This window comes from Myxine glutinosa, chromosome 1 (assembly GCF_964187855.1).
Source record: "Myxine glutinosa chromosome 1, kmMyxGlut1.1, whole genome shotgun sequence".
NCBI classification, from domain to species: domain Eukaryota; kingdom Metazoa; phylum Chordata; class Myxini; order Myxiniformes; family Myxinidae; genus Myxine; species Myxine glutinosa.
In genome coordinates, this window is record NC_136261.1 from 91,046,380 (window position 1) to 91,061,376 (window position 14,997).

The 14,997-nt window shown below is 41.7% G+C and overlaps 1 protein-coding gene across 1 annotated transcript in view; it reads right to left on the reverse strand.

Moving 5' to 3' along the window:
- DNAJC25 (DnaJ heat shock protein family (Hsp40) member C25) overlaps nucleotides 1–7,457 on the reverse strand; it is a 35,761-nt gene extending 28,304 nt beyond the window's left edge. The window contains exon 1 of the mRNA XM_068114891.2: nucleotides 7,231–7,457. Within this exon, the coding sequence (XP_067970992.1) occupies nucleotides 7,231–7,425 (195 nt within the window). The 5' untranslated portion in view covers nucleotides 7,426–7,457. The remainder of the gene's footprint in view (nucleotides 1–7,230) is intronic.
- Nucleotides 7,458–14,997: the final 7,540 nt, after the last annotated feature.

Here is a 14,997-nt window from a genome sequence, read left to right on the forward strand (position 1 = left end):
TTACAATGAATGACCTTCAAGAGACTGTCTGGAGCAGCGTTCATTCTTGACATAAGTGGGACAAACTGATTATCCTGCAGGCTCCACCCCCATTTCATGGCATCCATACCCTCTTCTTTTCCCATCCACACCATGATCTGGTAGTACGCTCTATGACAGTGAAGTTTGGTAGCAGATTCAGTTGGGGGCAGACGTTCGGGTGTTACAAAAGACGAAGCAGAGACAACCTTCTTGCTGAAGGTGTTATATCATATTGTTGCAAGGGAATCTTTGCACTTGCCACCAAAGAGGATAGCCATTACTCGGCATCCAAGGTCATCGATCACCTCTGTGGTCTGGTTTGGGATGGTGAATGTGTTGGCACAAGACCGAAGGACAGGGTCTCCTTTTACAAGCTTCTGGAAAGCAGTCTTTTTGCCAACACCAAAAATCCGAGAAGTCATGTCACAACCAGTCATGGCATGGATGAATATCAACTATGACAGTGAAGTCATTGGAATCTCCCGCGATGAAGCTATCTCTGAGGGCCTTTCACTCACTCACCGCAGGCAGGTAGGTGGTCTTTCTGTCTTCTACCGACTCCTCTCCGGCCTTGCACCCCCAGCTCTCTCTGTGCTGTCCCCCAAATATTCCTGCAGGTCGCACAAGATCTGCCAGCAACCCTCTGCTGGTTAAACTGCCGAAATCTCGGCTCTCTGCTCACCTTCACTCTTTCATTCCTCTTTTCTCCCGCCTCTGGAACAAACTCCCTCACTCCCTTCAATCCCACTCCTCCCTCCAGGTCTTTAAAACAGCTGTTCACCACCATCTCTTATCTTCCCCCATCCAAAACCTTGATCTTTTCTACCCCCGCTAATTCACCCCAGATCCACTTTGTTTGAAATTCCAACTTCTTTCCTGGAAGTCCTGGCAGTGTCCATATGTTTTATACCTCTCCCACCGCCCCCTTCCCATGCCCCCCCCCCCCCAAAGCCCTCGCCCTCTCTCAGATCTCTCGACGTCTCCATGTCTCTCGGTCCCTGCTCTCAAATGTTGTGTTTGTGTCCTTCCCCCTCTCTCCCCATCTTGTCTACCGCTCCCGATGTTATATGTTTTATGTGTCGGTTTGTCTTTCTGTGTGATTAATGTTCGCTCTTTCACGAGCCTCGATCTTGTATACAAAAAAAACAACAAAAAAAACAAAAAAAACTGAGAACACATGTCATGTCCGAGGATTTATTTTAGACGGTTGATGTCATACACTTTAAAACTGCCATCAGCTTTGGACTTGTCTGATCTGAAATAAAGGCTCTTACTGTCTCCCTGCGCATAGTAAAGGAGTAAGACAAAGAGATCAGTATCTTCTCCAATCAGTGTAGTGGTGTGTAGAAGAGATGCCTCCACTGCAGCCTTTACTATATCTACGTCAGCATCTCCAGGTGCATTGACCACAGTGCAATACCTTTCTCTCAGTTCATCACTTATCATCCTGATCAGTCTCTGTTTATTGATATCTCTTGACAGGACTTCCTCCTTCTTGCCTGAGAACTTTGTCTCAGCAGTGAAGCTGACAATGGGATGAATATTGTGTCCTCTTCTCTGATGCGTGTTGTCTTTAATGGACGGCCCTTCCTCATAGCCATCAAAGACAATGGTCGTAGCTGAACCATAATGCTAGATGGTGAAGTCAGCATACGACTGCGCTATTTCACCATAGCTTTCTCCACTCTTCCATGGTATTCTGTGAAGGAGTGAACCTCCATCAAGGACGTGGATCTCCGTTTCTGGTACAGAATCTAGGATGGCATCACTTGGTTCATTAGCTGGTGAGTCGGAGGATGACGATGAATAGCGACTAACTGTATAAGACAACAAATGCCTAATGGGCTGGTAAACCTGGCTTACTGGATTACCTGATTACTTTGTGCTTATTTAAGTAATTTTGATGATTTCCTGGGTGCCTTAAACCTAGGTATACACACTGAAAAATCTCTCGAGGTTGACTACTATTCGACAGAGCCATTTTAGTGGATCAGGATGTCACCTTGGGATGCCATCTTGGACTTGTCAATAAATAATTAACTGATGGTAATTTTATTGATTCAATTGGATTCCTTGGGCCCTAAAACCTAGGGTTAGACACCAAAATCACCTTTCTAGGTTGAATAATAATTGAGATATGGCCATTTTAAGCTCCCGGCAGCCATCTTGGACGCCATCTTGAAAATGACCCCTTTCCGGAAGTCAGATGTTACTAGATTTTTAGTATGTTATTTAGCATGCCCAATGGTACCATAATCCATTGAAAAACCTTTTGTATCAATTTTTTGGGGGTTCAACCATATATTGACCCCTCTATATTTTGTCTGGGTGGCATGGCCATGGTGGGTGGAGTCAAATGACAAATGTGGGTGGGGTCTGACAGCTGTCCAACCAATGGGTGCACATTTTAAAAATCGACCCACAACAACAACAACCACAACCATGCGGAGTTCTTGTAGACCTTCGACATGTAGCAGTTTAAAAACCTTACATTGTCTAGAATTGGCTGCAGAATGTTTTTGTTTTTCACAAAGGATGTTTTGCAGGGTGGCCTCCCTGCTTTTCTGGAAAATTTGCACAAAAACATTTAGCGACAATTTAGATCAATATATGACAGTCTAACTATAGCTCACTCATAGATTAATTATAGTTCATCAAGTCAGATATGAGACCTTAACTGTAGATCACTCATATAGATTATAGTTCAAGTTTGATACGAGAACCTAACAAAAGCTCACTCAGATTATCGTTCATCAAGTCATAACCAAGTTCAAATAAGCAGATTTCCCATCGTTTACTGAAGTGAAACCAAACATCTGAATAACTATTGGCATGTGCAACTATCAGGGATGCCTCTTTGCTCTGGCTGTACCCATCCAATGCAAGTCAGGGTCCAAATCTTCCCTACTCTTCCCTGCTGCCCGGATTCATCAGGACAGTGTCACTACGCTCAGTGAAGATCGGTCACCATGGACCACCATGGCCCACTGTTTCTTCTCTATTCTCCTCTCTTCTTCACCTTTTTTCTTTCCTCCTCTCGTCTCCTCTTCCACACATGGCTTCACAAAAAGCGGCGGTACACCACCTTAGATGTCAGGGATATTTGAGTCACTTCTCAGAGATCGATGGGCTGTGTCTCTGTGCAGTGGGCATGTTCGAGAGAACTGTTTTGGGCTACACAACAACAACTACTGACTGCGAGTTTGATTTTGCACTTTACAACCCGGATTAAATAAAAATGAAAACTAAAACATTCCTATTCACAATTAACATTTGTGGACTTCACTTTTATAGAAATTATAAAAGGTTAACATAAATATTCTGGTTTCATATTTGCTGGGTTTTGGGTTTCATATTTGCTGGGTTTTGGGTTTCATATTTGCTGGGTTTTGGGTTTCATATTTGCTTGCTGGGTTTTAGGTTTCATATTTGCTTGCTGGGTTTTGGGTTTCATATTTGCTGGGTTTTGGGTTTCATATTTGCTAGGTTTTGGGTTTCATATTTACTGGGTTTTGGGTTTCATATTTACTGGGTTTTGGGTTTCATATTTGCTTGCTGGGTTTTGGGTTTCATATTTACTGGGTTTTGGGTTTCATATTTACTGGGTTTTGGGTTTCATATTTGCTTGCTGGGTTTTGGGTTTCATATTTGCTGGGTTTTGGGTTTCATATTTGCTGGGTTTTGGGTTTCATATTTGCTGGGTTTTGGGTTTCATATTTGCTTGCTGGGTTTTGGGTTTCATATTTACTGGGTTTTGGGTTTCATATTTACTGGGTTTTGGGTTTCATATTTGCTTGCTGGGTTTTGGGTTTCATATTTGCTGGGTTTTGGGTTTCATATTTGCTGGGTTTTGGGTTTCATATTTGCTGGGTTTTGGGTTTCATATTTGCTTGCTGGGTTTTGGGTTTCATATTTGCTGGGTTTTGGGTTTCATATTTGCTGGGTTTTGGGTTTCATATTTGCTGGGTTTTGGGTTTCATATTTGCTGGGCTTTACTGAAAAGTACTGGGTTTTGGAAATTATTGACTGGTTAAGCAGATGCCTCAATATGTCAACCTATGCTTACAACATCTAAATGTGTATTTTATTGTGTGTACATCATCTAAATGATGATTTATAAAATATAAATGGAATAATGGACCAATATAAATGTGTATAGAAAGGTGTGTTTCTTTGGACTTCTAATGTGTATACCAATATATGTGTAGCCTATAACGTGTATAACGAATGTGTATAACTAATGAACCAATATAAATGGAACTTCTAATACAACATGCATTTTAAAGGCCATTTTCCCTGCTAGAGCGGGGGTTAGCCTTGCGGTCCCCATGACAATCTTCTCCATTTTGCCCTATTTTCTGCATCTCTCCTTGTTAACCCCCTTGCCCGCATTTCTTCTTCCACCATCTTTAGCCAAGTCTTTCTCGGTCTTCCCCGTCTTCTACTTCCTTCTACATTCATTTCCATCACTCTTCTCAACCAGTCACTTTCATCCTTCCTCAACACATGACCAAACCATCTCAACCTGTTCCTCTTCACAGCATCAATCACAGGCTCTATTCCCATCATCTTTCGCAATTCATCATTTGTCTTCCTCTCTCTCAACGATACTCCGCACATCCGTCGAACCATTCGCATTTCCACCCTTTCCAACCTTCGTTGCTGCTCTACGTTCATTACCCATGTCTCGCTCCCATAAATCATAACACTTCTCACACATGCAGCATACACCTTTCCCTTCAGCTTCAACGACACTCCCCTCATCATCAGCACGCCACTCAATTCCCGAAACTTCTTCCATGCACATCTCACTCGAGCAACCGTTGCCGAGTCTGATCCACCTTCTCCATTCAGCATGTCTCCGAGGTAGCAAAATGTTTTCACACCTTCCAGCTTCACGCCGTCTCCAAGATCCAACTCAACATTTCCTCCATCTGCAGCTCCCTCTGTGCACACCTTACATTTGAATGTAGCTGCCACACTGGTTAATGACCCTCTCAGACCACTACATTTTTGATGAACCCACTCAGCGCACATTGTACACTGAATGGAGTTCACTCCGACACCCTTCCCACACACAGCACAGGGCCACTTCCCAGTTCTTTCCACCTCACCACATGCTTTACCACTTGCCATCACCTTCGTCTTTCCGATATTCACCTTCAGACCTTTTGTCTCCATACATTCCTTCCACGTGTTCATCTTTTCCTTCAGTCCATCCATACTTTCCGCAATCAACACCAGATCATCTGCATACAACAACTCCCACGGTAAACCCTCCTTTACGTTCCGAGCCAGCACCTCCATCACAGCTACAAATAGTAGTGGACTTAGTACCGACCCCTGATGCACTCCCACCTTCACCTCAAACCCACCACTGTTCCCGTCCTTCGTCCTTACAGCTGTGCACGCTCTTTTGTACATTGCCATCACTACTCTGATCAACCATTCCTCCCCTCCTAACTTCCTCAATGCCCATGTCAATACTTTGCGTGGAACCCGATCGAATGCTTTCTCCAGATCAACAAACCCAAGAAACAACTTCTTCCTCTTCTCCATGTACTTCTTCTGCAACTGCCTCACAATGAAAAGCGCGTCTGTTGTTCCTCTTCCTGGCATAAATCCAAACTGCATTTCGTCGATCTTCACTTTCTTCCTTATCCTCCTCTCCAACACCCTTTCCAATACCTTCATTCCATGCTCCAATAACTTTATCGCTCGGTACGAGCCACACTCCAGAGGGTCACCTTTCCCCTTGTATAGAGGGACGAGGGTACTCAGTTCCCAATCCACTGGAATGCGGCCTTCTTTCACCACCAGATTACAGATCTCTGTCATTCTCTTCACACCCCAACTTCCTGCTGCCTTCAACATATCTCCCACAACTCCCGTCGGCCCTCCCGCTTTTCTACCCTTCATTGCTTTTATCGCTTCCTCAACTTCCTTCTCAGTTATCTTCTCTGCCGGTCCTAAAACTGGGTTACTCTCTATGTTGCCATCCCATTCATTCTCTGTATTCAACAGCATTTCCATATATCCTTTCTATCTTCCTTTAATTCCATCTGGGTCGACAACGATTTGTCCCACTTCATCCTTCAAGCAACTCACCCCCATCACATCACACCTCTCTTTCGCTATCTGCTTTGCAATCCTGAATACTGCTTTCTGACCCTCTTCCGAATCCGGAAGATTTGGGTTTCATATTTGCTGGGCTTTACTGAAAAGTACTGGGTTTTGGAAATTATTGACTGGTTAAGCAGATGCCTCAATATGTCAACCTATGCTTACAACATCTAAATGTGTATTTTATTGTGTGTACATCATCTAAATGATGATTTATAAAATATAAATGGAATAATGGACTAATATAAATGTGTATAGAAAGGTGTGTTTCTTTGGACTTCTAATGTGTATACCAATATATGTGTAGCCTATAACGTGTATAACGAATGTGTATACCTAATGTGTATAACGAATGAACCAATATAAATGGAACTTCTAATGAAATACATTATAACCATTTTAGTGAATTATTGCAGAAATGCTTCATATGAATCATCGTTCGAGTAGGAAGTGAAAATGTTCATGATGAATTGGCCTAAGATTTGAGAATTTCCATAGGAGTATGTAATGACGTCATGGTGCCTTTGGACACGAAGCCCATCCGCCATGACGGGAGACAAACAAACGTGACAAGAAAGCCACCCTTGCAGACAAAAATTAAATTAACGCAGATAAAGCCAAAAATACTTTAATTTTAATACTGAGCATAGCATGGGGCAATACTATTGATGAAATGGTAGCAATACAAACCAGCTCGCTTTGTCTCCCATAATGGCGGCAGCATTTATGCAATGTCGTTCTCACCGCGGAAGTGACGTCATTGCATACTCCCGATACAAGCAGCGTCATACAAAGGTTTTAAAATTGTTACATTGAGCTAGGGCATTGTATCAATTGCATTGATACAAATAGATAAATAATGACCTTTAATTTGGAAAACATGGAGCTCGTGCTTTGCAATTTGATATTTTCCATTCAATAAGGCCTCAGCTCAGGCTTTGGAGCCTTACCAGAGTAAGAACATACATACATGAGCTCGCATTTTCCCTGAATTGCTGAAGATAAATGCATTGTCTGAGTTTGTCTGAACTTTAAGCGTGAGCTCCTTGCGAGTTTACGTGTCAACACACCGCCGCACTACCGTGCCTTGTAGCGGTCCGGATGCAGCTTGAGGGCGAGCCGGCGGTACGCTCGCCCGATCTCCGCCCTCGTTGCGTCTGAGGAAACATCAAGCACGTCGTAACAGTTTCTCTCGCCGCAGTACAGTCCAGTTAAGAGAGCAGAGGCTCGAGAGCACGCAAGGTACAATACGAGCAATTCCAACAGCCGGTTTGCCTCCATCGCAGCAACGTGACATCATCACGTTTTTTTTGTTTGTTTTTTTTCCTTCTCCTTGTGGTGGTAAGTTCCGGTCCCGATGGCAATTATTGTAAAATTAACCCCAATTAAAAAAAAAAAATTAGCACCTAACATAATAATAATTATATTCCAATCAACAACGAATGTATCAAATCTGAGTATTCCATTCAACGTAAACTACCAATAAAAACAGGGTCTTTTACACCACTCGGTTTGTGACCGGACAGAACAGACCTTGAACAGATAATAAATTATCAGGATAATGCAAACATAAGTAAAAATCAGAATATATAGAAAGCCGGTGTAAAATGAGAAGCACAGGTCGCTTTTTTCTAAATTTTTATTGATGTAAAGAAATGCCGAAATTTTGGAGCTAACTCAAGCAGGTATGCACCAATCCCAGGGTGACGAGTTATGAGCTGGGGTCAAGGGAAAAAAACAAGGGGTCGTTGTGAGGTCGAGGAACAGCGGTCCCTTGGAGGTCAGCTCAGGGGACTAAGCCCCCTAAAGCTACGAGTATTAGTTATTAGTTTATTACCCTCGCCAGATGAGAGGGTAAGCATTTGAGTCCGTTTGGTTGTTGCGAAAATCGAAGATTTTTCAAGTATATTGGTTGGTCTTGTGTGTTATTCTGTCCGTTTGTTACTTGGCAAGAATTGAAAAAAAAAAAAAAAATCCTATACATTTTTTTTTTTTGCAAGTATGTTGATCACTCCGGTTTGTGTGTGTGTGTTTGTCTGTCCGCTCACTTATACTTGCCTATAGGTCACAATTTTAAACCGATCTTCACGAAACTTCACCAAATGGTAAAGTTCGTGGTCCAACAAAATCCTATATATTTTTGGGGTCAAAAGGTCAACATAGGCCAAAGATCAAATACTTTTTCTCAAATTTCTAAAATCCTCAATTTTCATCCGATTGACTTGAAATTTGAATAGGATTTACATATCGGCGAACTGAATTAAACCACCAACTATTTTTGAGATCAGCATAGGCCAAAAGGTCAACATAAGCCAAAGGTCAATCACTTTTTTCAAATTTCTAAAATCCTCAACTTCAATCCGATTGACTTGAAATTTGAATGGGATTTACATATCAGCAAACTGAATTCAACCACCAACTATGTTTGAGATCACCATAGGCCAAAAGAGCAACATAGGCCAATGGTCAACAACAATTTCAAATTTCTAAAATCCTCAATTTTCATCCGATTTTTTTTTTTTTTTTTTTTGTATACAAAGTCGAGGCTCGTGTAAGAGCTAATTGCTAATTGCAACGATTCACTTGAAATTTGAATGGGATTTACATATCAGTTAACTGAAATCAATCTACAACTATTTTTGAGATCAGCATAGGCCAAAAGGTCAAAATAGGCCAAAGGTCAACCACTTTTTTCAAATTTCTAAAAGCGTCAATTTTCATCCAATTGACTTGAAATTAGAATTGGATTTTCATATCAGCGAACTGAATTCAACCAACAACTATTGTTCGATCAACATGTCATCAGGTCAACATAGGCCAAAGGTCAATAATTTCAAATTTCTGAAATCCTCAATTTTCATCCGATTGACTTGAAATGTGAATAGGATTTTCATAGCAGCGAATTGAATTCAACCACCACTTATTTGTGAGGTCAAAAGGATGATCCATTGAGTGCCATTCTGCTTTGTTCTCTTTTGCCAAGTGTCGGTCGGTCTATGAGTGATTTTTCATTTGTCTGTTTGTTTGTCTGTCAGTCGCCTACAGGTCACAGTTTTCAACCGATCTTCATGAAACTTCATCAAATAGTAGAGTTTGTCATAAGCAAGAAGCCTATGGTTTTTGCGGTCAAAAGGTCAATAGGTCAACATAGGCCAAAGGTCACAAACTGTTATATTTCTAAAATCCTCAATTTTCATCCGATTGACTTGAAATTTGAAGAGGATTTGCAAATCAGTTCACTGAATTCAACCAACAATTATTTTTGAGGTCATCATAGGCCAACAACATATTTTAGGGATTTCACAAGTATCATGGTATGCACGACATCTTTCTTGTTTGTTTGTCTATCTGTCTGTCTGTCCGCACAGAATAAATATGATATTCTCTGCCACCGTTGGTCCAATTGACAGGAAATTTTCACCATAGGTGCACCTCCTCCTGTGTGTTGTTAATGATAATTATGACGTCATAGGCCACGTGGTACAGGTGCCATCTTGGAAAAACGGCACCTCCATATCTCCAAAAGCGCTGCATAGTAAAAAAATTGAGACATGGCTCATTGTAAAGAACTCTCCATGGGGAATAAAATAAAATTTTAAAGATGAAATTTATTGAGCTGCATCTATGGATAAATTGGTGGAGAAAAAAAGAAAGAAAGAAAGTTGATGTCATCGGTCACGTGGTTCGGCCACCATATTTGTTTTAACACTTAAAACCACAAAAAACACGTCCTGGTGAGGATCTGCAATCTCTGATTGCTCTTTCTTGTTACCCTGCGCTCGCGAAGCGAAAACAGGGTTAAGCATTCAATAGCGGGGTTAAGTAAATTAAAGTGTGTGCCGTGTCTGCATTTTAAAAATTCAATTTCTCGGCAACCGTTGGGCCAATTGACATGAAACTTTCACCATAGGAGTGCCTGCTCCGGTAGAATATTTTAATGACTATTATGACGTCATAGGACACGTGGTACAGGCGCCATCTTGGAAAAACGTTACACCTCTATATCTCCCAAACCACTCAATGGAAAAAATGGAAACATGGCTCATTGTCAAGTACTCACAATGGGGAATAAGATATGTTGATGACGATGTCATCGGTGCCTTAATTATGACGTCATAATTCGACAAGTACAACACTTGATCTGATCAGTAGGAAAAAAAAAAAAACATTCCTCTGCAACTTAGTCCGATTGGCACGAAATTTTCAGAATAAGAGCGGCTCCTCCTGTGGAATTTTTTAAACTAGGGCATGCCCGTACTATATATATATATCTAAAATTATATCCCCCCCCTCTATTTACATGAAATGGTTTGGTCCATTCGCAAAGCCAAAGCGAACGGCTTGCGAGTACGGTGACAATCCCCCCCCTCTATTTACATGAAATGGTTTGGTCCAAAGCGAACGGCTTGCGAGTACGGTGACAATCCCCCCCCTCTATTTACATGAAATGGTTTGGTCCAAAGCGAACGGCTTGCGAGTACGGTGACAATCCCCCCCCTCTATTTACATGAAATGGTTTGGTCCAAAGCGAACGGCTTGCGGAGTTTGGTAAAGAAATCGCCATAGCTCGGTAACTACTTCTCCGATTAATATGAAACCTTGAAAAGGCACATCCTCGGGTCCCCAGCAATATACCTGGCAAGTTTCAAGTATATCGGACCCGTGGTTGTCGAGAAACAGCGGTCACAGACAAACAAACAAACACACAGACACACAGAGATTACTGGAATTATAGATAGAAGATGATAATTATGACGTCATAGGTCACGTGGTACAGGCGCAATCTTGGAAAAATCGAAAAAAGGTTACACCTCCATATCTCAGAAACCACGCCATGGGGAAAAAAACTGAAACATTGCTCATTGTCAAGTACTCCGCTTGGGGAATAAGATATGTTAATGATGATGTCATCGGTACTTTAATTATGATGTCATAATTCGACAAGTACAACGCTTGATTCAATCAGTAAGAATTTTCTTCTCTGCAATTCTTGGTCTGATTGACACGAAATTTTTACCATAGCAGGGCCTCCTCCTGTAGAATATTTTAATGATTGTTTTGACGTCATAGGTCACATGGTACAGGCGCCATCTTGGAAAATCTTCGCACCTCTATATCTCTGAAACCACTCCATGGAAAAAATTGAGACCTGGCTCATTGTCACCGACTCACCATGGGGAATAAAATATGTTAATTATGATGTCATCGGTGCCTTCGTTATGACGTCATAATTCGACAAATACAACACTTATCCATCCGATCATTATTAATTTTTTTCCAGCAACTGTGGGTCTGATGGACACGAAATTTTCGCCATAGGAGCACCTCTTCCTTTAGAATATTTTAATGATAATCATGACGTCATAGGTCGTGTTACAGGCGCCATCTTGGAAAAACTGAAAAACGTTGCACCTCTATATCTCCAAAACCACTCTATGGAAAAAATGTGAAACATGGCTCATTGTAAATAACTCCATATGGGGAATAGGTGTTAACGATGGTCATTGGTGCCATAATTATGACGTCATAATTCGAGAGGGACAATGCATAGTCTGATCAGTTTGAAATGTTTTGAGCATGATCTCTGCAACAATTATATTAGAGAATATAAATTTATGATGTCATCGCTCACGTGGTCTGGCAGCCATATTGGATCAAAAAAAAAAAGAAACGTTCGAAAACAGAAGAGTTGGCTCACACCAAGTTGTCTGTGCAGGGTAAGTAAACTATGAATACCATCTAGTTTACATATGCTTTTAGAGCATGTACAAGGGGACGCTGTGTACATAGGTCACACTTTATTTATACGAGTGTATATATATATATACATATATAATGTATATAAACAGAAGCAAACACAGTGTGACCTAATTTCCCAGTATCTATTACACCACCCTATCTAACACGTTTCATTAATTATTTGTCCCTGGTGTTTGTGTCCATTATAACATCCGTAAAACAGTGAGTTTCCTGTTTGGAATGATTCTGCATTTTGTTTAATTGCCAGGCAGGCAGACAGAGTAAAAAAATGTCTCACTTCTCCCTGCGCATGTGTGGTCGGGACAAATGCTGAGCCAAAGTACTGTCAAACGGCAAACTTGTCTTCCTATTCATGTTCCGATTCGTGTTCAAAATATAACATATGATTTAAATAAGCTGTTCCTCAATCATAAACTGACAAATCAGATGAACGGCTATGAACCAATTGTATAACCCCGCTTTTCACTTCGAGTGTGTGGGGTAAATACAGAAATGGCAATATGGCAAAGCTGATTTACTCTGTCTTTAATCAAAAGGCCAAGTTCACAAATCCATCACTCGCTGTACCTACCGGTACCTACTCGCTGTACCTACCTCCATGACAGAATGCTTCCTTTTACAAACAAAAAATTTCCCCCGTCAAAGTGGAGAATTTTCTCAACTGGTCCTGACAGCATCTGTCCGCTCTCCTCCCAAGGAACTGTGCTCGTCCTCTCCTCTATCACAGGCCCTTCGTTAATGGCAATTTCTTCTAACTTGGAAGTTGCAAATGTCACTCTTATCCATATGAAATGTTCCACAACTGATCCCCTCGACAATAGACTTATGAGCCGTCATTCTCTCTATAGTGAAAATATACCAAAGTTGAACCCGGGAGTGATGCTCGCTTAAACCACTGAGGGGCGTCTATAAGACCTGGGACATCCGCGACGCTGAGCCACTCCGAGGGACATTTACTATGACATGTAGTCCTGTAGTCTTGAATGGTACGTACCCGCACATATATGCTAGACTCGCTTGCTTTGACTATTATTATCGGTCCTTTCTATATGATACCAAGATCCTGATATCAATTGCATGATTGTATTTTTACAGGATGATGTCAAAGATCTAATTGTGATTAAACCTACCTATGGGACAAAGTTGTGGACCTGATTGATTTCCACGACACTCTCCGTCATTAGCAAACTCATGTCATCCATAAGTCTAGCTGCCCTTAGGCACGACTTTTTTTTTTTTTTTTTTGTATACAACATCGAGGCTCGTGAAAGAGCGAAAATTAATCACACAGAAAGACAAACAGACACATAAAACAAATAACATCGGGAGCGGTAGACAAGATGGGGAGAGAGGGGGAAGGACACAAACACAACATTTGAGAGCAGGGACCGAGAGACATGGAGACATCGAGAGATCTGTGGGAGGGAGAGGGCTTTGGGGGGGAGGCATGTGAAGGGGGGGAGGCATGTGAAGGGGGGGGGGGGGGTAACCATTTTTAGCTTCCTTTCTGGTAAAGTCCACCTTGAAGATGTTACTTCTTTTGACACAACAGTGGCTGGATGGCATGAAGCACAAGCAAGAGGTTAGTGCCATCTCTTGAGCCTTTGACAATCTGATGTCCATTTTTGTTTTCTCTACTCTTTACAGTTTCAGCCTGGTGTTGCTTAGCAGTTAGGGTGCCGGCTTGGGATCATAGGATCCTGGGTTTGAATCCCGGTCGATCGCTGAATTAACGCCAGGGGGGTTGACTCAGCCTGTCATCCTTCCGAGGTCGGCAAATTGAGTACCAGTTCACTGGTAATTCCCTGTGTGTCGCAAAAGGCGACTAACAGGGTTGGCGGCAGGAAGGGCATCCGGCCGTAAAACATTGCTTCAAAAAGGGGGCCAAGGTGCCTGAAAAAGGCCAACCCCAGCTCTGCGGGGGAAAAATGGCCTGTAAAGGTGGTTCTACTCTTTATAGTTTCGGTATCCAGGGCCTTCTGCTGAAATGGATGTTTGATTTCCTCATTCAGTGAAAAGTGGGCATCTCTTGATGTTGGCCTTTCCCATGATTTGTTGGTGGGTTCTGTTTTATAGAAGCTTACATCTGGCCTTGCTCCTCGCAACCTCTACCACAGCTGCCTTAGCCAAGCCAACCCAGGCCACGTGTTCCTCAGGTAACCCTCAGCTGCCCATCCTCGCTCACAAAACATCTAATTTGATTTGGATACCTTAATGTTGCAAAGATTTGACTCTCAATCTGAGCATGAGTCAAGTACCCATTATTGATTAATTTTATTTTCTGGAATTCATATTAAAGCAAGAAACAAAGGTCGAGATTGTATTTTTGATGCATCTGTGAAGACTTATTTTCACATATTAAATTTGAATACATGTTGAACATTGGGTATGGAAAAGATAAACTTTTTTTTGAACATTACACCATCTGTTGACCACACAGAAAAACCCTTCCGTATCATCTTCAATTAACTTGGAGTCGGGGGGAATTTTTTTTTTTAATTCCAACAGAATGGGAAGCTTGAGAAGCATTCCAAATATGTACACAGGAATAGTGCCAGAAAATGCATCCGTGAGAATCCAGAGTTTAAAACTTTCCTGGGGGAGCATTTCCCCAAACACGCCAAGAGCTCAGCACCTTCGGGCCTCGCAGAATGTTCCATTAGCCTTACAAGCCTGACTCCCACCTCCCCCTAGTTGCAGTGAAGACCACGTTTGGGAAGACTTGTTTTATGCACACACCAATGGACAATAATTTACCACGAAATAAATTGGACACAACTATTAAAAAAGAAGATTTTTTTTTATTGTAAATCTGAACATCATGCACCATGAAAACATGAAGAATAGGCTCATGACAATTCCATAAATCAATGTTTCAAGGTCAATTGTTCCCCGCACTGTCTGGTTTGGGGTCAGGGTAACCCTTCGTCCCTAAATTATGCTCATAAAATCAAAATCTCTCCCGTTTTATGCCATCCCAAAATTCTGAAATCCAAAGGCTCCGATTGGGCAACGCCCGAATGTATTAAAAAATACAAACACGACATGGCGAAACAGGATATTGATAAATGAATGGCACACCTGAATTATAAT